This window comes from Megascapheus bottae, chromosome 3 (genome assembly GCF_031878675.1).
Source record: "Megascapheus bottae isolate mThoBot1 chromosome 3, mThoBot2.hap1, whole genome shotgun sequence".
NCBI classification, from domain to species: Eukaryota; Metazoa; Chordata; class Mammalia; order Rodentia; family Geomyidae; genus Megascapheus; species Megascapheus bottae.
The window spans coordinates 65067535-65088883 of record NC_143511.1 but is presented as its reverse complement, the minus strand read 5'-3'; the positions used below and the strand labels follow the sequence as shown (position 1 = coordinate 65088883).

At 42.0% G+C, this 21349-nt stretch overlaps 2 protein-coding genes and 1 long non-coding RNA gene across 3 annotated transcripts in view; 2 read left to right on the top strand and 1 right to left on the bottom strand.

Annotated features, from left to right (window-relative positions):
• LOC150065705 (uncharacterized) overlaps positions 1–282 on the bottom strand; it is a 724813-nt gene extending 724531 nt beyond the window's left edge. The window contains exon 1 of the long non-coding RNA XR_016534977.1: positions 188–282. This is a non-coding gene — a long non-coding RNA (uncharacterized LOC150065705). The remainder of the gene's footprint in view (positions 1–187) is intronic.
• Positions 1–16238, top strand: part of Grin3a (glutamate ionotropic receptor NMDA type subunit 3A) — a 151666-nt gene extending 135428 nt beyond the window's left edge. The window contains exons 7-9 of the mRNA XM_090330354.1: positions 10826–10990; positions 13103–13179; positions 15527–16238. Coding sequence (XP_090186480.1) covers positions 10826–10990; positions 13103–13179; positions 15527–15866 — 582 coding nt within the window. The 3' untranslated portion in view covers positions 15867–16238. The remainder of the gene's footprint in view (positions 1–10825; positions 10991–13102; positions 13180–15526) is intronic.
• Ppp3r2 (protein phosphatase 3 regulatory subunit B, beta) lies at positions 5078–5849 on the top strand. Its single transcript, XM_090330353.1, has one exon. The coding sequence runs from the start codon at positions 5168–5170 to the stop codon at positions 5678–5680; it is 513 nt and encodes a 170-aa protein (XP_090186479.1). The 5' UTR covers positions 5078–5167; the 3' UTR covers positions 5681–5849.
• Positions 16239–21349: the final 5111 nt, after the last annotated feature.

The following is a 21349-nucleotide window of genomic DNA, read 5'->3' as shown; positions in this document are numbered from 1 at the left end:
GCTCCTCATACACTATAACAAGCATCCTTACCAAAGCCCTGCCATGTGAAAACAGAGGTGCACACAGAGAGCAGAGATTGCATTTAGATAATAGCAAGGGAAGGTGTTATACCATCAGCTTTCCATTACTATAACCAATGATCTGAAATGAGCAGCTTATTAAGAGAAAAGGTTGATCTTGACTCACAGTTTTGATAGATTGGTCTCATTCTTTTGGGTCGTCTGGTGAGGTGACACAACATGGCTGGGAATGCATGGCGAAGCAAAGCTGTTCACTCTACGCTTGGGATATAGAAAACAAAAGAGGAAGGCACTATGATCCTACCATACCATTTGAGAACCTATCCTCCCTAGAATCCCCCTGAACACATCCCAGCACCTTCCCATATTTGTCTTTAATACATGGGTCTTGAGCAGGGAAGCCTTCAGAATCCCTCTTTCTAGAACATCTAGTGAATTTCTCTTACTTCCTGGGATTTCTGTTCCAGTGTTACTTTCCTAATGAAGATTTCAATTGTGTAAACTCTCCTAGTGCTTCTCACCTAGTGCGGACATCTTTACATCTCTGAATATACATAATAAGTTGGTTAATGTTCTTCCCTCCTACAAAGTTGTAAACCCCATGTTATAAGACCTGGGAGAAGTTACCTGCTTAGGAAGCCATTGAACTTTGGGTACCTGGCCAGTCAGTCTCCCGCCTACTACATGCCCAGAAACTCTGTTAAGAAGCAAAATGAGTGTTAACAGGATCCCCTGTGCATGTGTGCCTACAAAACAGTTCTACTAGGGTTTTCAGACAAGCCTATGCTACTTTTCTCTTTACTCTCTTATCTTATTTAATCTTTGAAAGAAGGCTGAGTTCCCAATAGTTTCCCTCCTCTTACAAAGGAACAGTGACTCTGATAATGAATTCTACTCGAGGTCACAGAGTTGTTAGACAGCAAAATTTTGAGTTAAGATTACACAATTTAAAACTCCTATTAAACACTATCCGTGAATTACAAGAGGAAATCAATCACCTTTTACCTAATCCTTTCAAAGACACATGATGGACATAAAAGACCAAATGCCTGGAGTGATCACGCTTATTAAACTACATTTCTCAATGGCAGAGCTCTTATTTCCCCCAATGTCTATGCTTTATTCTCTGCAGTAAATGCAACTCTCTGGCATGGAACCTGGCATTGAGGAGGCATTCCATCTGTATTTGTTGAATGTATTTACATTTGAAGTGAGTTTCATCAGCTACAAAGAAGATAACACACTGGTAGCCAGAGTCAAATTTCTGCTTCAGAAAAAGCAAATAAAGAAGTAGGAAAGGTACCAGACACCAGTAATTAACACGTCTACCTACTTTAGGAGGCTGAAATCTGAGGGTTTCAGTTAGAAGCCAGCTCAGACAGGAAATTCATGAGACAACAATTAACCACCTAAAGGCCAGAACTGGAGGTATGGCTTAAATGGCAGAGAGTAGCAGTCTTGACGAAAAAGCTTAGAGACAGTGCTCAGGCCTTTCATTCAAGTCCCAATACTGACACAAAACAAAAAAGGATGGGAAAAAGAGATAGGATACAAACATTGGAGACGTGCTGTGTGCTAGCACTAGTTTATGTGCTTTGTAAGTACTTCAAATTCAGAACTGAGTAGCTCTACAGGCTATATTGTGGCCAATGTGAAAAAAAAATCATTTCCACTAGCACCCCAAAAAGGAGAGAACTTCTAGCTGGAAGTCAGAGTTGCCCAGAGAAGCTCTACAATGGCTGTATGTATACCTTACTCAGACAGCCTATTCTCCTGGCTAGAAAGAGGAAGCTGAATTTGAGCCTCAAATCTCATCACTTCTATTTCCAGTGGTTTTATTTCTTAGTCTCAGTCCTTTTTACGCATGTCCATCTCACACGTTTTCATCAGAAAATTCTTGAGAAGGGGGAAAAAATATCTTGCTGACAGAAGTGCTTCTGGTTTGTTTCTTCTATATCAATCTATCACCTTGGTCCCTGACTACAGTGAATTCCTGCAGTCCGCTCCACAGTGACAAACCGCAGACCAACACACAGTGCTTTGCCTGACTGAGAAGAATGGCTAGGGGAAAATGGAACACAACCCCGCTGAGTCCCTTACTTCTGGTGGGACTACATCGCTTAGGAAATGGAAAGCGGTAGGGAACTCAAGTTCACTGACCATACCTCCAGCATAATGTTTCATTCCTCACAGCTCAGGAATAAAACTACACTTCTGTACACGACAAGTGGTTGAACAGAGTAGCACCATCTTTCTGGCATGTCTTTACACTATTTCTCCTTCTACTACACATGTCTGTAGACACTACACCTGACCCTTGAAACAGTCACATGCAACAGCTAGTGTAAGTGTGATTATTGTCAGGTTTTGCAGTGGAGAACTCTGAGACCGGCAGGCTGATGACTTCCATAAAGGCTTGTTACTAATAAGGGGCAGAGTTGAGACTAGAACAAAGTGTATTTAATTCCTGTGCTCTCTTATTAATCCTCACTGCTTCTTACTAACACACCACAGAGAAGAATACAGCCCACTAAGAACTGCTATACTGGTGGCTCCTTTCAAAGTAATGACTGTCAAGAAATTACCAAGAGAAAGATAGGAAGAGTGTCTGATAGGCACAGAATCACCATTGCCTGGGCCCTCACCGCTCAGATGGAGAATCTATAACCTGTCCTCAAACAACTCGAGCTAATTCATGTTGGTAAAGTACTTGGACCTGTAACAGAATGTAAGGATATCCAAGGAACATTTGTTAATTGGCGCATGTACTCTCTCACTGGCTGCTCTGTCAGATAGTCTGGCTTTGAGATCTCACCCCTAAGACTGCCACCAGTGGCTCACCCCTCAAACCCTAGCTGAGGATCAGCTCATAGCAGCTCGGGCAGGAAAGTCTGAGATTCTTATCTCCAATGAGACTACCAAACACCTAGGAAGTAGAGTTGTGGCTTAAGTGGTAGAGCACCAGTCTTGAGTAAAAAGAATAAAGGACTATGAGTTCAAGCCTCAGAGTCATATACTCGTGCACACAGAAAGAAAGAAAGAAAGAAAGAAAGAAAGAAAGAAAGAAAGAAAGAAAGAAAGAAAGAAAGAAAGAGAGAGAGAGGAAAAGAAAGAAAGAAAGAAAGAAAGAAAGAAAGAAAGAAAGAAAGAAAGAAAGAAAGAAAGAAAGTGTGGGGACCATTCTCAACTGTAATCTTCATGAACTGAAGAGTCTATGTATTAGCCTCCTTTGGTAATGGCAAAAAAAATACCATGGGGCTTCTCCAGGGCCTAGAGTTTTAGAAGTTCTGTGTACTCTGGAAAGATGTAGGCCAGAATAACTGATAGCATTTAGAGATCGGTACTGATTTCACATCTCTCATAATACAATTTCAGCTGATCCCTTTAGAACTGCACATTTGAAAGATTTGTGCTGAAGCTACATTTCATTCATTCATCTGAGTAAATAGAAAGCAAGCAAATAGAGAGAATGGAAACATGTTCCCAGCATACTACTTACTTGGATAAGAGAGTTTATTTAATAACTATGATCAGCTTTAAAATAGATATATATGGGGCCAGGAATTTGGCCTAGTGGTAGAGTGTTGGCCAGCATGCATGATGCTCTGGGTTCGATTCCTTGGTACCACATACACTGAAAAAAGCCAGAAGTGGTGCTGTGGCTCAAGTGATAGAGCGCTAGCCTTGAGGAAAGCCCAAGGACCGTGTCCAGGCCCTGAGTTCAAGCCCCAGGACTGGCAAAAAGTAGACATATATATATATGTAATATTATATTATATATATATACATACCAATGGGTTATTGTTAAAATGGTCAGTCTAATGATAAAGTGTCCAGTGGCTCAATTGTGTCAGTGACACATGGTGACCTTCAGTCTGACCTTTTGGTTGCCCTAAAAAACATAGCACCTTGCTAGTATTTTTTTTAAGCCAGGGAGTGTTTTTTACCCTTCAGTTTGATTTAGTGGCTTGAGCTTCCCCCAAGTCCCTTTGAACTGTGCTACTCTTAGACCACATTTATTTCTCATGCATTTCAGAGTAATTGATAGTCTACCCTGAAAGCAAGAAGGAACTTAGGGCAGTCTGTACAATTAATCTTCAACAAAAAGAAGAAATCTAGTGGAAGTAAAGTGGGGAATTGGGAGTCTCCTGGAGACCACTGTCAATCTACACACACACACACACACACACACACACACACACACACACACACACGCATGGGCAGTTTTCTGAGCACACTGCAGATCGCCAATATACTTTGCAGGACACAGAGAGTCAGTAGGCCCCAGACAACAAAGACATAGAGCCAAGCAAAAGAGTTACAAGCAATGTGTTCTTGGAACCGATGTCTTCCGGGAAAATACCCCAAATTTACATTTGTGTTTTATTTCTTAGGAAGTGGGTAGTGCCTCTAAGTGATTCATGCGTGTAATTCTGTGTGACAACTTCAAGCAGGTTTTAGACTAAATCCCACATTCCCCCCCACCCCCACAAAAAGTTTCTGAAAGATGGTAATCTGGCTTCTCCTCTAAGACAATTAACCCATCCTGTGACCTGTCCTTCGACTTAGCGCTTGGGGCCTGCAAAGCAAGGATGGGGTCTGAATTGCCATTCACTCAGTCAGGCAATATCTATTAAGTGTATACTGTGTTGGCTTCCCTGTACTGAGACGACCCCAGGGAATAAGAAAGAGTGTGGTCCTGGCTTACTTGGGGCTTACTTTCTCCTGAGGAAAGAAGGAGGACATGAGGAGAGAAAATCAGTCAGATGGTTTGCGATGGAAAATCTCCAGTGAGTTGGAGAGAGGGGAACAGCTTCACTGTTGGCCTCTCTTTCTACTGGGCAGTCTCCAGTTCCACATTCCTCTCCCCTCCCTTCTGTGCCTCTTTCCCCTGTCTTTCCTCTCTGGACCGACCTCCACCTCCTCTCTCCAGAGGCCCAAATATCTCCCTTCCCCGAGGCCACGAGCCCACCAGCCCGAGTGGCCCAACTGTCCCATGGAGCCCATGCCTCGCGCTCGTCGCACTCCGTGCACCCCTCGTGCGCCCTCTTCTTCTCCACGGATCCTGCCACTCCTGGCCAGCCGTTGACCGCTCCCCCCCCCCACACCCAACGCACGCACACACCTCTGCCTCCCCATTTCTGCCATGGGAAACGAAGCCAGTTACCCAAAGGAGATGTGCGCTCACTTTGACCAAGAGGAACTCAAGCGTCTGGGCAAGAGCTTCAAGAAGATCGACTTGGACAAGTCGGGCGCGCTGAGCGTGGAGGAGTTCATGTCACTGCCCCAGCTGAGGCAGAACCCGCTGGTGAAGCGAGTGATCGACATCTTCGACACGGATGGCAACGGCGAGGTGGATTTCCGAGAGTTCATCCTGGGGGCTTCGCAGTTTAGCGTCAAGGGAGCCGAGGAGGAGAAGTTGAAGTTCGCCTTCCGGATCTACGACATCGACAGAGATGGCTACATTTCCAACGGGGAGCTGTTCCAGGTGCTGAAGATGATGGTGGGCGACAACCTCAAGGATTGGCAGCTGCAGCAGCTCGTGGACAAAACCATCATCGTCCTGGATAAGGATGGCGATGGGAAAATATCTTTTGAGGAGTTTTCCGGTGTGGTCAGAGGCCTGGAGGTCCACAAGAAGTTGGTGGTGTTCGTGTGAGCTTTGGGGAGTTTGGGGTTGTTGCTTGTTTTGGTGGTTTTTTATTAAGACCACTGCCCACAAGCAACTTTTGCATTCGTTTTTCTCTCCCTCCTCTCTTGCCTCTTTCTCTCCTCTGTGTACGTCTCACCTGTCTCTGTCTTCCTCCCTCTCCCTCTCTCAAGATCTGCCTGAGACCTTCAACAAAATGGTCTCATTCACTAACCGGGAAGTGTTTGTCTTGACCAAGCGTGTTGCAAGCTGACTTTCATCATCCACTCAGTGTCCTTAATTATCTCAGTGATTGAAGAGAATGCCTTGAGTGGAGAGCAAGATGGAAGAAAGAAACTTGGGAAAACAGAACGAAATGACTTTTGTAACTCTCCTATTCTTGGTTTAGATTCAGAGACCAAGTTCAAGAGAACTTTGAAAGAAAAGAGAACATCTGTACACTCGCCCATCTTCCTCCTGGAAGTGTCCACAACAGGATGCTGTAGAGTTTGTACCCGGTGTTGGGTGAACTGTTTACATTTATTTGTGACATTCAATTATCTTTGAGAGACTGCTAACCTCCTAGTGTAGCAACAGACACAAATATATGTATATATATACATATATATATATGTATTTTTTTTTGCTGACCGTCTTTTAATCACTGCAGGCAACAAAGCAGCTCATCTTTGTCCTGTGCCAAGCTACACCTCCTTCCTCACACTAATCTAGAAATCCTTCAGTAAATTCAAGGGATAGAAGTCTGTTTGTGAGGCCTATGTGTCACCTGCTCAGCCCACCTGTCAATCTTAGTGGCAATATTGGCTACTCACCCCAGGACTAGCAGGAACATCCAGTTAACTCAGAACCTCCCCAGAAAGTGATGACTCCTTTAGCACTTAGCCCCAACCCAGTGGGAAGGAGTAGGACAGATAAAGTCAGTCTTCCCACAAGGCAAACTTTTGGAGCTAAGGGCCTCTCCCCAGGTTGCTGGAGTGGTTGTTCCTGGTGCTCTCTCTTGCAGAGGTTAGCAATCCCATCCACTACAACAGAAAGCTGACAGCAGTAGCTAAATTTCCTGTCTTACCAGGAAGCTTTTCCTCTACCCATCAACTAAGAGTTCCTCTCTCCCTAGTAGACTACAACCAGGGATGGGCTGGAAGCCTATTAGTTTCTAAGAGATTCAACGTGTGAATTCATCTTCCCAACTCACTGATGATATGTTGGTAGTCTGAGATTAGTCTTGATGGGAGGGGCTCACGATGGGAAGAAGCTTTTAGTTTTGTTTTGGAGAATGAGCTTACCAATGAGAACATAGCAACCTGCACCCCCCACTTCCTCAGAGCCTGAGCTGTGCTCAAAAGAGCAAGGCCAGCAATGATCCTCATAGCTTTCACTTCCTGGGACCATACCCCATATAAATTACAAAGAACAATGAAATATACTCTTTCCCTAGTTACCTAGCCAGAAAGTACTACTCAGGTGATTTTTTTTCCTCAAGAGGGTTATCACGAGGCAGCTGGCCAACTAATTAAGCACAAAAGAAAAAAAGATGAAATAAAATTCCTTAAATAGTCACTGGTATTACATCCATCTACACTTTTTGTATTAGCGATAAATTAGGATCCCTATAGAATAGAAATTCTTCCTTTCATTCCTGTTCAGTTCTTTCAAAATATATTAGCAGGCAAATAGTCCCAACCCTCCAGTGATGTGAGTCATACATAACCCATTGGGTGATAACACAATTCAAAGATACAAACACACCTGATTGTGGATTCAATTGCAACAGGGCTATTATTAGAGTGACTTATTAGTATGTACATGTGAGTGACTTATTGAGCTTCTCTGTGGTTTTACCTAATTAAAATAAACATCCATTCCAAGGTTATTTCCTCTTCCTTTAACCCTACCTATGCCTCTACAAAGGAGACATGAGGCCTCACTGATGTTTAGCTACACCCACTCCAAATTAGCTGAACATTCATTCATGTGATCCTAGCCAAGAAAAGAAAGGGAACCACATCAAAGTAGTCCCCAGCCCCTTGTGTGCAGAAGGGACAATAGGCTTTATGTGAAGCATAGAACATGAAAAAGAGAATTCTTCTAGCCCGGCCTCTTTGACTTCGTGAGGAAATTTGAACGTGATGAAAGTGAATGTGTTTCATGCCAGCCAGGAACATGGCTTAGATTATTTATACACTTTGTAATGGATAGTTTAAAATATGGAAATTATGTCTAAGGGCATGAAATATGTTGGATTTCATATTCAAATGCAACAAAGAAAACAATTCAGCTGCTAAAATATCTGCAATTAAGTTAATTGCTAAGTCTAGTTAAGAGTGCCATAGCAGACTTTGTGGTAATGACCTTGAACTAAAGTCATGTGTCTGGTTTTAGCACTGTAAAGACTGAACCAGATACTTGGGGAAATTGATCGTATTTGCTTCCACGTTAGAGAGCTTTGAGAGTTTTTCCTCCCTCTTGGTTGATAGCCAGTTGCTAACAAATTTATTTCTAAACAACTTCTTGTGGTGATAATAAGTTAACATTTATTGAGCAATTGTCTCATTACTTTTGATATTTTTGTTGTGTCATTTAATCATCACAACAACCTTGTGAAATGGAGCCATCTTGACTTTATAGATGATACTATAAAAAGACCCAGAATCCTCTCCAAGGTCATACAGCTGGGAAATGACAGAGCAAGGCCTTGTATTAGGTTTTCTGACCACTAACCTTGAGCTTCATTTCTACCTCTTCATTTTTACACATCTTTTTTTTAACCTTTCTCTTATTAATGTAACCAGATCATGCCTCAGTTCTCACAAAAAAAGGAAACCAAGGGCGAAAGAAATGAGTTGCTTGTCATGAGCAAGTAGCCCCACCTCTCCAGTTTTATGCATTGCAAGAAACATATTAGGAAAGACAGTTTTAAACCTGCTGCCACCTTCAGATTGTCATAAGAAACAGGTGACTGACAGTATTTAGATTGAACTGATAACCACCCTTATATGCTCTGAGGCTACAGAGATTAGTATCAATATGTTGTTATAGATCTACTTTAATGGGTTGCGTCTGCTGTCTGCCATATGTTGCAATCTCCAAACCACTAGACAATCCTTTAGAAACAGACAAAATATGGCCTCAGCACAGTTGGTTTATATTCTATCATCCTTTAGAAACATCCTGGAGGGGAAAACCTTCCAGAAATCACAGGGGGAAAAATTGCTAATTTCATTCTCCACTTCAGCTACTGATTCTCTGTTAGAATGTACACATTAGGTGATCTACTTATGGCATTTTATCTATAGTGCATGTTACAAGAAGGGGGAGGCTTAGATGCTTTGTAAGATAGGGTATTATGAGAGAAGGAGTATAGAGACTAGTCTAAGAGACAGAATTTGTGTGTTTATGTGTATATATAGGGTGGGGAGAGAATGGGGGAGGGGGGTGAGTTGGAAATAGCACACAAGGTCTCACACATATTAGGCAAGCCCTCTACCACTGAATTATATCCTAGGTCCTGGCTTTAGACACCTGTTCTAGCAGGTCAATGTGTGTGACTTACAAGCCACATGTCCTATCACCTTTAAATGAATTTACTGATTCAAAAGCTAATAATACACTGTCATAGCAGCAAAGGTATGTACATAATAGAAGTGATCTGACAGCTCAGACTTTAAATTCAACTCACCAATGTGCAGTTGTTTTTTCTTGATGGTTGATGGTGGGTTTACCTAGTGTTTGTTCTCATGATGATTTGTAAGCATTTTCCAACATTTTTGAAAACTAAAACTTGGATGAATTACTCAATACACAAAGAAAAAGAGAAAAGCCAGATGTTTAATGACAAGATTTCTTGATATATGTTACCTTTCTTACCTTGACCTGTCTTATAAGAAAGTAGTAACTTCTATATAGCTTTTCTGAATGTGTGATGTTAATAGTCCAAAATTAATTCCCATGTTTGTCCTTCACTCATAGCAACAATGCTAATACATCAAATGCTAAATAAGTAACAATCATGACAAAAAGTCTCTCATCTTTTAGCACGCTACTCAAGTACTTGCATAGTATGTTTCTTAAACTATAAAACTGAAGTTATAATACCTATCTCATTTTAAAACACTTGGACAAATGTTGGCAGCCAGTAAGTATTAAGTTCCTTCTCTTTCTTCTCCAGGTCTATTTAATTTTGTGACCTGGATCATTATACCTCTTTGGTTTACTTCTTTATCTATAATGTGCAAGCATTAAATTTGATGATCACCATTTCCCTGGTAGATCTAAACTTATTGAACTCATCTTATATCCTTAAATTACTCTTTCAGAAAGGAGTCCTTTCTTTCATAGCAACTCAGTGTTTTAACGTATTGTTTCATATCTGTCTCTGTCTCACTCAGTTTCTAGGATACCATGAGGTGGTCTTTACCCAAGTCTTGGCACATCTCCAGAGATGATTGGGAAATGAAATTAATTGTTGGACAGTACCCAAGGAATTAGGCTGTTGTAGCCTTCAATCATACCCCAACTAAATCCCCCACAGTGTAGTACAGTGAAGTTCGCTGCATACACAGGGAAGAATAGTCTCTAGCTTTCTTTGGATCCTGTAAAAAGGAATCTGAGTTTTAAAAAAGAGGGGGGAAGAGGGAGAGAAGGAGGGGAAAGAGAGAGAGAAAAATAAAAAGAGGAGTGCTTGCTTAACACGCACAGAGCCCTGGGTTTGATTCCAGGGTACCACATACACAGAAAAAGCTGGAAGTGGTGCTGTGGCTCAAATGGTAGAGAATGCCTAAGGATAGTGCTCAGGTCCTGAGTTCAAGCCCCAGGCCTGGCAAAAAAATTTAAGGAGGGAGAGACTAGGAGGAAAATAGTTCAAAGCCAGTCAAAGGAAAAAGTTATTAAGATGATGATTTCAAAACACAAGCCAGTTATGCAAGTCATGTAAGCAGGAAAATTGTGGTCCAACTCAAGGGGAAAAAAAACACAAGCTTATATAAAACTAAAAACAAAGATGGAAAGCATGGCTTGAATGGTGAAGTGCTTACTTAGCAAGCAGAAGGCTCTGATTTCAAGTCCTACTACTACTGCTATTTAAAAAAAGAAGTGAGAGTTCATAAACATGGGGGCACATGGATCGTTGCATTTCTGGCCTTTCCTGTTTTGTCACAGACTTTGCAAATGGGCATCAAACACTTCTCTGGACTCTTCGTGTTGCTGTGCATCGGATTTGGCCTGTCCATCTTGACAACCATTGGTGAGCACATCGTGTACAGGCTGCTGCTACCACGAATCAAAAACAAATCCAAGCTGCAATACTGGCTGCACACCAGTCAGGTAAGTGCTGAAGATCTCTTGCTGTAGCTCCCCGTGGTGGGAGGATTCAGAGCCAAATGACAGAAAGTGGTATAGCGTTCCCAACTAGAAAACAGAATTTCCTCTGATTGTACCCATCTACCTTCCCCTAAAACAAATAGGTCCCACAACATCCCTTTCCTTCCTGGAAAGTTTCACTGCTCCTCACTGTCAACACAGTAGAACTGCCTGCAACCCGATTTCACTTAAGGGTGACAATAAGAAGTGGTGTCAAAGATATTTTTTTTATCAAAACCAAAACCCATTAAAATAGGTTTACTCCATTTTCTATTATGTTTTCTTCTGGTGTAGGGTTTTGAGGCCCACTAGTACAAAGGGCAAGCTTCACAGGAAGCTTGGAGCCAGACATTAACACGTTTCCCAGAGAGAGCTGAATATGTGACTGATGGGCCAGGTACAGTCCTAGGACGCTGACCCAAGGAGCCAAACACACAGAAAGTGTAGTCTAGTGAAGAGAGCAGTTTCACCTGCCATGTTAAGACAGATGAGCTCTTTCCAGATCTCTACTGGGCAGGCCCTCCAGCCTTCTGGTGTTCCATGGATTACCACCTGACCCCCCAGCCACAAGATGGCCACTTTCACTCCAGTTATCAAGGCAGTTAACTGCTTTGTTAAGGGGTATGCTTTTGCTTTTTATTTTGTAGATAGATTACTATTGTTGATTTGGTTACAGTTGAACCCTATGCTTCCTATTTTCATTTAGGGAAATATTTTTGTCTCCTAGGGGAACTCTAAGGACAAGTGATATCTTCTTCAATATGCTGACATGTTTATTTTAAGTCTCTGGAGGCCTGCTTTACTTCTTTCTTTTGGTTGCAAAGAAGTTCTGCCCAATTTTTTGACTGTTTTTTGTTTTGTTTTGGTTTAGTTTTTTTGTTTGGTTTCTCTGGTTTTTGCCAGACCTGCGACTTTAACTCAGGGCTTGGGCACTGTCCCTGAACTTCTTTTGCTCAAAGCTAGCACTCTACCACTTGAGCCATAGTGCCACTTCCAGCTTCTTCTGTGTATGTGGTACTGAGGAATTGAACCCAGGGCTTCATGCATGCTAGGCAAGCACTCTACCACTAAGCCTCTTTCCCAGCCCATCAACTCATTTTTAAGCAACTATGAGTACAAGCTTTTTTCCTCCACAGGAATTAGACTTTTTTTTTTTTGGTCAGTCATGGGGCTTGAACTCTGGGCATCTCTGAGCTCTTCAGCTCAAGCTACCACTCTACCACTTCTTTTTTTTTTTTTTTGCCAGTCCTGGGGCTTGAACGCAGAGCCTGAGCACTTTTCTTGGGCTTTTTTCTCAAAGCTAGTGCTACAGCACCACTTCCAGCTTGTCTATGTATGCGGTACTAAGGAATCAAACCTGGGTATTCATGCATACTAGGCAAGCACTCTACCACTAGGCAAAACTCCCAGCCTGTACTCTACCACTTTGAGCCACAGTGCCACATCTGTTTTTCTAGTGGTTAATAAGAGTCTCACAGATTTTCCTGCACAGGATGGCTTTGAACTGAGATCTTCAGATCTCAGCCTCCTGAGTAGCTAGAATTACAGGTGTGAGCCGCTGGCATCCAGCAAGTTAGACAGTTGGTCATATCACATGCAACTTTACAATCTAGACTATTTACAAGCTTTCTATAATATCACTATTAGACAGGTGCCAGCAACAGTGGTTTCTATCTGTAATACTAGCTACTCAGGAGACAGAGATCTGAGGATTACAGTTTGAAGCCAGTCCAAGCAGGAAAGTTTGTGAGACTCTAATTTCCAATGAACTACCAGAAAACCAGAAGTAGAAGCTAGCCTTGAGACTGAAACCTCAGGGACAGCACCCAGGCCCCTGAATTCAAGACTCATAACAACATACATATATATATATATATATATATATTCACTATTTTCTTCTCTGGGAAGGAATATTTAGAATCTTTGTTGAGATTTGAGGCTCAGTATTGATCTATTATCAAGCATGCCTGGAAATCTTGTAGTAAGTAGATACTCCATTAAACATCCAACAGTACTTTATCTCTTGACCTATATATTTCTAATGAACATTACCTGGGAATCTGTTCTTTCTACCAGAGACTGCATAGAGCATTGAACACATCATTTGCAGAGGAAAAGCAGCAACGTTTAAAAACCAAACGTGTGGAAAAAAGGTAAAAAGAGGTTAATGTACTTGGCAGAATCAACTGATACTCAGAAACGAAGCTGTATCTAAATACTTAGGCCTAAGTATTTAGGTGCATTTCAGGCCTATATTCCTTCTGTATAACTCTCCAGCATACCACACACAGCCTCTCACACATGCAGTGTGTGTTTGGGGGTCTCATAGCTGTCTCTTTGAAATGGTCCTTGGAGTACTGAATTTCAGTCTTACAAAACTGTTCCATACAAATTAGATTTTTCTTTTTCTTTTCAGTTACTCTAAATCACTAGTCAAGTCATATTAAGACAGGAATGTTTAAACAAAATGCAACCCACTGAAGTCAATAGTACAAGATACTCATTCCACTATATAATTGGATCTCTTCTTCTATGCTGCACATTTAGTGAACAATTGATAGATAGTTGAATGCATTATTAACATTTGAGTTTGAAGAGAGGGTAGGAGAAATTTTGGCCTCTAGTGCAGACAAATGTTGCCTCTTTTACATTTAATATGAAGGGGGGGAGTGGATATTATAAGAGACTACTTATATAGAAAAACCAAGCTCTGGTGCCCTCTATTGATTTATACATGGCATTACCTGAAAAGTATGTTAAAGAACTACAGCATGTTTGTTCTGTTTTAGTTGGGTTTTGCTGTGTGAGAAATCATCTAAATACTTAACACTTTCAACAGTGCTGTTGCTCATTAATCCACAGGTTCTCTGTACAGATTGCTGATCTGAGACAGACTTGACTGATGTTTAGCTAGGCTTATGTGTGCAGCCAGCTTGGGAAGAGGGAAGCAGCTAAAGGCTGTCTGGCCTAGAATTGGCCTCGGCTAGGTCAACAAGGAATACTGAAAATGTGTTCCACAGGGTCCCTCACACTCCAGCAGGGTTAATGGGAACTCCTTCACACTGTAGCATCGAGGAGTCAAGAGAGAAACAGTGTGCCAAACCTTCTTAAAAGCTTAGGCTTGGCATGGCTGCCCCTTTCTATGAGCCAAAACACATTATAGCAACAGTCCTCATTCAAGGAGAGGTAAACATCCATCATAATGCAATGAAGTCAGTGCTGAGAGGGCATGGATAAAAGGAAGCACCAAAGATCAAGCCAATTTGTACCACCAGGCAAAGCAAAACAGGATTCTTCTGCTAAACCCTATGTTTTGTGCTCTCCATCATGTAATTGCCTCAAGACTTTATCCTGGTCCTTTCTTAACCCTTCATCCTTCCGCCTCCAGGGTCTCTCCATCTTCTCTCCTGAGCAGTAAGAGCCAAAGAATAAAATTGATTCAGTTATATGGATGGAGGGGGTGGGAAATGCAAGGATTTAACTGGATGTTTCTGTTTTGCCCTGTGGTTTATTGCAAGAGTAGTAAAAATCCTCCTGCTCCTCCTCTGCTCTTCCTTGTCCTCCTCTAATTTTCATTCTACTAGTATAGAAGGAATCCGCCTGTGCAATGTTTAGGGCTCTAATCTGTTCTCATTTCATCTAGCTGTCAAAGTGTATTTGAGAAACAAGGTAGTCTCACTTCTGTACCTGTCTAATAATAGCTTTCTCTTGTTATAAGTGGCTATAAGTCTACAGCCACATCTCCACAATGGTGGTAGATGGTACTAGGTGAGTCTAAAAGGATGGAAAAGTTGTTTCTATTCGACATATATCATCCTAGCAAGAACCTAGGGGCTTTCTTAAATCTGGAGTTTTGTCCTTCCTTTATCCTCAGCATCAAATCTGAGCGGTCATTTTTTTTTTCCTTTTCAGCTGTCATTCTTTACTCACATAGTCACTTCTACAGTGAAAAATGATTCAGCTGAAACCTGTGGTTTAGGTGCTTATATTCAAATACTGACTCTCAGAAGAGCATTGTAAGGTTAAAGATGTGAAAATACCTGTCTATACAGTAAGGTTTACAGCCTGACATTTGGATAAACAGATTTAAACCGATTTTTACTCTCCCTAAGGGCAGAACCTTTTTTTTTTTTATTGCGATAGGATGTCTGAAGCCAGTGATGCTTTATTCTTGAACATTCCACCTTAAAAAAAAAAAAAGTGGATAAAAAGGTCATCTATGGTTTTCCCCCAAAGAAATACTATACCCCATTCCATCAGAGGATATCCAATTTCAGAGTAATGTAAGACTTGCCTAAGATCTTGAACTTGAGTTGCAAGTTTGGGATTCTTAATGTCCCCTGGGTACTCTAGCAGGCAGGCTGCACATAGATCAAATGACTTTATTTCTATGTGCATACCCAGCTTTGTACTGGCCAGGCAAAAAGGACCCCAGATAAAGAGCAGCACTTTGAGAACTGCCGAATGGAAAGTGAATCCAAACTGTCTCTTGTTTCCTAGGTCCAACTTAGGACCCCGCCAGCTCATGGTATGGAACACTTCCAATCTGAGTCATGAAAACCAACGAAAGTACATCTTTAGTGATGAGGGAGGACAAAACCAGCTGGGAATCCCAAGCCACCAAGACATCCCTCTCCCTCCGAGGAGAAGAGAGCTCCCAGCCTCGCTGGCCACCAATGGGAGAGCAGACCCCCTCAACACAGCACGGAACTCAGTGATGCAGGAGCTCTCAGAGCTGGAGAAGCAGATTCAGGTGATCCGCCAGGAGCTGCATTTGGCTGTGAGCAGAAAAGCAGAGCTGGAGGAGTATCAAAGGACAAATAGGACTTGTGAGTCCTAGGTGATCATGCAACTCTCCTTTCTCAGTTCCTGGTATCGCTGAGCCCTTGAGACACTTTGTAATGCTCCTTTGTAATGACTGACTGAGGTACGGAGACACTGAGATCTAAGTCTTCTAGAGAGTAGGTCTGCTCTCTCCAGTCTAACACAGGGCAGCCACTCTTCCCAAGGCTCATCGCCCCCTAGGTTTCCAGAATGGGGATCTTTACATAGCAGGAATCTGAAGTTTGGGGGATGGAGAAAATTCTGTGCAAGTGGTCTTTGAACAACCAGATAATCTCAGCTCCAATGAACCTTTCCACCTGGTGCCACAGTAATATTTCTGGTTTTTAGCCCTTTCTCTGCACTGCAACAATATATATATATATATATGTATATATATACATATATATATATACATAAAGAAATTATTACTCATATCTGTGTCTTACTGGGTTGGTTTTTTATCCTAATTTAGAACGAGATTGTTCAGGGTGGTAGATCTGATACAACTCCCCCATGTAGATTTTTTTTTTTTGTCTCTACATTCTGAATGGGAAGCAGGGTAAAGGCTAGAGAACCCTGGGCCAGAGAAGATACTTAAAATCTAACTAAACTCAGAATCACTGCAGATGAGGATTGATTGGGTCAGACAAGTCATATGCTTGAGAAGACTGCAGAGCTGATTCCCTCCTGATGAATGTTTAGGAGGAACGTATTTAGCGGCCACTATGAAAGAGATGTGGTGAATGAGAACAGATGATGGACCAAACAAGCATTCAATATGCAGACTGAGAGGACAAAAGCTCTAAAACAGGAAGACAATTTGACAAAGTTATGAATTGGACTATACTTCTAATCGTGCACCTTTTTATAAAAGAAACCAGAGAGAGAAAAGTAGAGCAAGATTATAACCTTAGGATGAAGCTGAAATACATTGCTCATGTTTCTAACAGGAGCCATGAGCTGGCACCAATAGTTAAGAGAAATGCATTTTTATTTTTTTTTAATCAGCAGTTACTTATCTCTGAGCCTGAGGCATGCCAAAAATGAACCTGAGGCCTGGGAATATCACAAACTTCAGCACTGGTGAGCTGTCCAGTGCTTTGCATACCTATATAGAAAATCATAGAGTCAATCATCCATCCTCACACACAAAGCCACTCATCTGAGAAAATATCAACAGGTTTTGGTCCCTCTGGTTATCCTTCAGGCCCCATCTAATGTCCTGAAGATTGATTGATGGAAGTAATCTAGTTTCTCCTCTGCCTAGGCATTTCCCTTCCCAGCCAACAATTATGAGGGACTGTGGAAAGAATAGGAAAGGGAGAACTCAACAACTGCTGTTCCCAAAGGTTAGCAAAGAGAAGAATCACTGAAAGGACTCAAGCCTTGCTGATTGCCAGGATCCAACTAGCAATGGGTGCTACAAAGAGTTGGATGTGTGCACAGCTACCTATGTTAACCAACACCCCTAAGACTCACATAGTCATAAAATGTAGCTCTTGCAGTTTGGCTGCCCACCCCACCCACCACTGGCATGGTGATAAGTGAGTCTTTCTCTTTAGCACCCACTGACCCACTGGCTAATTCCCTTTCCACATCCTCATTCTTACTCCATGTCACAAAATGGGATGAGTGTTCCCTGTGTACCAAGTACAGTGTCATCTTCTCACTACTCACTTCTCCCCGTGTCATCTTGAATGTCTATATTCACAAACTCTGCTGAGCCACGTGCACAGAGAGGTTTCTTTCCCATTTCTCCTGTTTTTAGATATATCTACATTTCCAAGACCCACCCCACCAAGACAGCCCCATAGAAAGACAGCACCCCAAAACTCTAATTAGGTATCATCTCAGCAATTAATTTGCAGAGAAAACTCTGAAGTACAGGGAAATTCCGAGATTCTGACTATGACAGTAACAGGGCTCTACAGTTAGATTTCATCAGTGGCACAGCACAGGTTACCAAGTTCAACAGTGAGGGAACAAAGGAGCCCCAGAAATCAGAAAAGAGCCACTTGATTTTGAAATAATCCCCACCACACACACACACACACACTAGGCATGCAGCTACCTTTGGAAAACTTTAGTCCTTAGCCATTGCTACCCATTTGCAACTGAGGATGCCCTAGTACCTGCCACCATGCTCTGACAACCCCTGAATGTATGTGCTGACGTACAGGTGTATCTCAACTCGTGTAACAGCCATGTTCCTATTGGAGTACATGGACAATTTTCTAACTTGACTCATATTCTGGCTGTACTTGAGAAGCTATTCAAGGAAACCTGAAAGTGAATTCTTTTGTAAAGAACCCTTTTGTAATGCAATTAATTATCCCTTAATGTATCTGTTTTGTAAGTTTGGATTTTTGTATATCGGGTTTACCTTAAGCTTCTCTATCTGCTGAGGCATTCTGAGCAGTGCTGATCACAAGCCAGACCACCCTGCCTCTCCTCTCCAGAGGAGCTGCCTGGGCCTATTTTCTAAGAAACTCTGGCCCAAATTGTGCCCAGGATGCAACAAGCAGCAGCAGAGGGTGAAGGCAGGCTCACTGATGCTCAACATTGCTTTAAATGCTTCCATTCCTGGGTAAAGAAAAAAATACAATTGCTTGTGGTGAAATGAAGCAATCTTCATGTTAAATAGCACTTTTTTGTTGTTCCTAAATGGTAGTAATTGAACAGTGTTTTGCAATTTGTGAAGCTGTGTTTTGTAAAAAGATTTCATGGAAGGGTAGGTCCTTCTTCCCGCCTCTCTCCTCTCAGCTATTCCCTCTGCTTCAAAAGAACTCAGGTGGAAGTTTGTGTTTCTGCAAATTAGAATGAGCTTAGGGATCTCCCCTGCCTTCTCCTGTGGGTTCCTATTTAATGAGATCAGGAAGGCCCCCATTCTCTTTCAAGCTCTAATTCAGAGAAGCCTAGAGCACCGCAAACTGTATCTCACACTCCAAGCCCATTTCCTAAGGGGGATTCTTGGCTCACATTAAGAGATGACTGGGTAAGCTACGCCAGATAAAGCTACTTGGTTTTTGTAAATAAGAATAATCATGGCCAGGCACTCACACCTGTAATCCTACTAAGGACGCTGAGATCTAAGGATTATGGTTCAAAGCCAGCCTGGGCACAGTAGTCCATGAGACTCTTATCTCCAGTTAACCACCAGAAACCACTAGAAGTGGCTCCATGGCACCAAGTGATAGAGTGCTAGCTAGCCTTGAGATGAAAGGCTTAAGGACAGTGCCCAGGCCGAGTCCAAGTCACACAAGGCGAAAACAAAGGAATGATCAGGACCCCACAATACGTACGGCATAAGATCAGAGAGATAGGGAAACCTCCAACAAATGAAAACACAAGTTGGAAGTATGACTGGGATAGCCAAGTGAGACAGCCAACAGGGACCCGATCAGTTGAGGTCTTCAATGTGCCTGAAAGTGATTCCCATTATTCATGAATCTTGCTAATGCATAAACTCTCTACTAGAGCTACCGCTTCCAAAACAGCCTGAGAACTGGTTACATGGATTAAGAGCCAAGGAGAACAGAGTGGTTTTACCCCAAAACTAGACTTCCCAGCGTTGGTGCTGGGACTGTTACAGCCTTGGAGCAAGTGAAGTGATTCCTTGGTGTAGACAAAGAGCAAAGGGAAAAGAAAAATGACTTTAGAACCTCTTTTCCTTCCAACTCATATTTTGATAGGCAAACCAGAAAATCCAAGTGGTCTTCAAAAGAGATTTATTTTTTGTCATGCAAACCTCACTACCCAGTTTAGTTGCTCCTTTCTTCCAATCTAGTGCTCCCTCACTCTTCATTTTTGGTTAATAATCCTTTTGTGAAAAATAATGTACTTATTAAGTATTTTCTTAAGGTTTGTGAAAAGTATTTGCATTGTGTCTTCAGTTCAATGTGTTTGCAGTCGCTCCGCTCCAAGAGCTGAAATGCTGTCTTGTGAGCATGAAATGAACAGGCTGTTTTCCTCCAGCCACTTTTCTTGTACAACCCTATGGATGGACTAGATGTCTTCAGATCTTTTCCATCTTCAGTTTCTATGACTGTGGAATAAATGTTCAGATAGAAACTTTACTCTCATATGTACTCCCGGAATTCTTTGGCGATTCAAATGCTCCTTTTCTGAGACCCATTAATGCTATAACTGATGCCTCTTTCTTTGTAAACAACAGCAAGGAAGCAGCCAAAGATAGGCTGAAACAACTGTGAACCCATTCGTAACAAAGTAGAAGGAAAATGACTTCATCTGTGAGAGACACTCTAGGAAAAAAATGTACTCTTCAACTTCTAAAACCTCTGCCCTAACCATGCTTATGTAGTAATAAATATTTGCTAACTAGTTTCTATTTACATGCCAAGTACTAGAGATACAATAGTTCAAAAGAAGAAAAGGCAGTAGGGTCACTAACCTCAGAAACCTTATCACAATCTGATCTTTTCCCACTCTTCCTTTCTCTCACAATGTCCCTTTAGCCTTTCTGCCCTGCCTCCCAGGGACTCCCAGCTCAGGGAAGCTGACAACTGCACCTGCACTGGTCCACTTAACTTCAAGGCTGCAGCTACTTAAGTCTCCCCAAAATAGTGTTTCAGCCAACTATTCTTCCTGTTTTATGGCCAAGCAAGATAATATGAAGGCAGCTGCCAATCAGGCAGGAGTTCTGCAGTTTCTCACAATCTTGGCAGTTTCAGCTCCTAGCAAACTTGCCTTCATGAATCCGCCACCCTGACACATTCTTCACACAAATCTCTGTGAAACATCAAGTCAAATCTCAAAAACTATGAACATGCCAACACCGCCAACCTACCCACATGATTTTATGCCATTTGGTCTTTCATTGGGGGATGTTGGGGGAGAAGGTGCTGACTGTAAGCAAGGAGATGAGAACAGCTGCTAAGAAAGATAAAACCATTTTTATTTATAGACCCATGGACTGTGGGGGAAACTAACTGGTTACACAAGGTGCTATTGTGCTCTGATAAAGCTGTGCTCATCAAGAACTAAGGAAACTCAGATGTGCGCATCCACATGCCTGTGAGCATCCATGTAAGTGTGTTATGTATGTAATCTGAGTGGGCTGGGGGACACTGGTGACATTAACAGGCATCTCAAGAAAAGAAACAGAAGTGGAAAGTCCCAAAGATGGGAAACCAAGGAAATAGGAACTTCAAATACTTCAGAAACATAGGACAAGCAAAGTAAAAATAGTTAGGGTGGGGGGGGCAAAAAAATTTAAATAAACCACCGGTGCATAGATTTCAGGAAATTACTTACAGCAATAAAAGTACTTTATTGAGCACTTACTAAAAGCCAAGCAATGTGCCAAATATCTCTATACTATTATTCATTCTCAACACAGTAACTACAATGTAGTTACTTCATAGATAAGGGAATCAAAGCACAGAGAACTGAACAAACATGCTAATAAGTGGCAAAGTCACATCCAGACAAGTGATGAGAATACACTATAGCAGATGTGGCAGAGGTCTCCACTTAGAT

Bases quoted from the DNA above. Each gene is read 5' to 3' on its own strand.
- Ppp3r2 (XM_090330353.1), top strand. From the start codon at position 5,168: ATGGGAAACGAAGCCAGTTACCCAAAGGAGATGTGCGCTCACTTTGAC.